Raw genomic sequence first — 2152 nt, forward strand, 5'->3', positions numbered from 1 at the left:
TGTGCTGAGTGGAGTGTGTGCACAACAAAACAAATGAATAATGGTGTCTGTCATTCATCATTGATGGCAAATAGCTAGGTGCCTTCCAAGTCATCTCTTCCTACAACTAATCATTTTCAAATCACACAAAAAACATGAACAGCTCGAATTAAGTGAAATCCGTGATGACAGTTACGTTGCATGGAATAATAGTGAAAACAAACCAACTAACCTGCATAATATACCATACAGATAATAAAACACAACTTGTAACTGCAAGAAGTGAACCCTTTAACCAGTTCTCTTCGGTGCCACCATTTTTTCCTTGAATATGGATTAGTGGACCCCACAAATTCCTCATCGGTGGTCCTTTGTACAGTGTCATCGTCATTACACCTCCTAAGGATATCAATGTCCCAATAACTTTTGCTATTCCACGAGGGTCTCCAATATCAAGAGCTTCGTACCTGCGTTTTAATTCATTATATGTAAATAGAACAAATTAAGATAAGTATTGTGTATATGGAAATCTTTTCTAGCAAATTAACCTGAGTGCTACAGCAATAATGAAGGTAAGGGAAGCTACGATGTTGAACATGGAAGCAACTAGAGTTGGAGAAGTGTATTGCAAGCTTGCAAAATACATGTTGATTGGCGCACTGATCCTGAGATTATTTTGCATAAATCAAAATAAATGTCAATACCCAAGACCATATTTGAATATTAAAGAAAAAAACATATTTTTGTTTTAAAAATTACTATATATAAACAAAAAATTAATTATTATATATTTGTGTATAAAATATATATTATTTAACTCATTTTAATATATTTTTTTGTATTTTAACATATAATTTATATTAATAGCTAATTTAATAACTAATTTTTTGTATATGAATATGATTTTACATTTTTTATTAATTACTATATTTTTTTTGTTGTTCGATTTTGTTTGTCCTTACCCAATCAAAGAAAGCACAAAAATTTCCATGAACAGAGCAAACGTGAGCTTTGGTCGTTGTTTTCTGTTTGAACCATACGGAAAGGTGTGTCAGTTTCACAAGGTAAAAAAAATAGAAAGAGAATTAGTGTATATAAGAAGTGAATCAAATAACATAGTTCTTCCACAAACACGTGCTATCTGGTATGATATTAATATTTATTAATTTGATATATATTGAGCAAGCATCAAATAAAGGATATATTATAGTCTGCCTTTGAATATATACCAAGATTCAATTCAAATATACAAATACATATGCCTCAAAGAAAAATCTCATAAATTTCTCATGAAATTTTGTTTGAGTCATAAAAATTCTGATACCATAAAATAATTTTTCTCAAAAATCAATAATAAAAAATATATAAATAATTATATCTATAGCAGTATTAAATACATGTACACAACAAATCAAAGTATCAAACTAGTAACTGACATATAGTAACATGTAGAAAATGTATACCTCTCGAGAAAATATGCAAAGGGGAACATGACAAGAGCAGCCACAAAATAGCGATAAGTAACATATAGAAAAGGACTCATCCCATGATTGAAGGAAGCTTCAGTGATGAAATATACCAAGGCACAACCCACCTGGGCCAAGAACATCAGAATGTGTGGCTTGAATTCTTTGCACACAATCAAGAGACATGATTTTTTATGTTCCATGTATAGTTATAGTGATGAATGATATAATAGAGTGATGATAATATATATGATATATAGTGTCTCTCTTGCACAAAGTTATTGTGACAATAAGCTCTTGCGCAAGAAGCATAGAGCATGCAGCTATATATATACACACTTGGACAGCATGTGATTCTTAATGCATGTTGATTATAGAATCCTGTTAATTCTTGATTAAATTCCTTTCTAGCTAATTTAGACACGAGACTAGCTAGGGTACGGTAGGGTATAGGGTATGACAAAAATACAAGAAAGAATAAATTGCAAGTCATCTTATATATGCATGCTAGCTAGCTAGCTGAACATGACATATAACCTATGTGTGGAACTTGAGTGTTAGGCGATTAATGATCAACTAAAAAGATAAGTTAAGTGTTGATGGATGAGTGAGCACACTAAAATTGAGAATAAGTGCGTGAGAGAGAGAGGAAATGCTAGACTGCTAGTTGTTATAAGGAGAGAGAGAGAGAGAGAGAGAGAGAGAGA

At 31.6% G+C, this 2152-nt stretch overlaps 1 protein-coding gene across 2 annotated transcripts in view; it reads right to left on the reverse strand.

Annotated features, from left to right (window-relative positions):
- The window catches only part of LOC107466342 (WAT1-related protein At5g07050), a 5335-nt gene extending 3312 nt beyond the window's left edge, over window positions 1-2023 (reverse strand). The window contains exons 1-4 of one of the 2 annotated variants that reach the window (XM_016085311.3): window positions 1443-2023; window positions 942-1004; window positions 528-644; window positions 212-446 (exon numbers count right to left, since the gene is read on the reverse strand). In XM_016085311.3, the coding sequence (XP_015940797.1) occupies window positions 212-446; window positions 528-644; window positions 942-1004; window positions 1443-1648 (621 nt within the window). In that variant the 5' untranslated portion in view covers window positions 1649-2023. The remainder of the gene's footprint in view (window positions 1-211; window positions 447-527; window positions 645-941; window positions 1005-1442) is intronic. The other variant, XM_016085310.3, reaches the window with a different exon arrangement.
- Window positions 2024-2152: the final 129 nt, after the last annotated feature.

This window comes from Arachis duranensis, chromosome 9, assembly GCF_000817695.3.
Source record: "Arachis duranensis cultivar V14167 chromosome 9, aradu.V14167.gnm2.J7QH, whole genome shotgun sequence".
Taxonomy (NCBI): Eukaryota; Viridiplantae; Streptophyta; class Magnoliopsida; order Fabales; family Fabaceae; genus Arachis; species Arachis duranensis.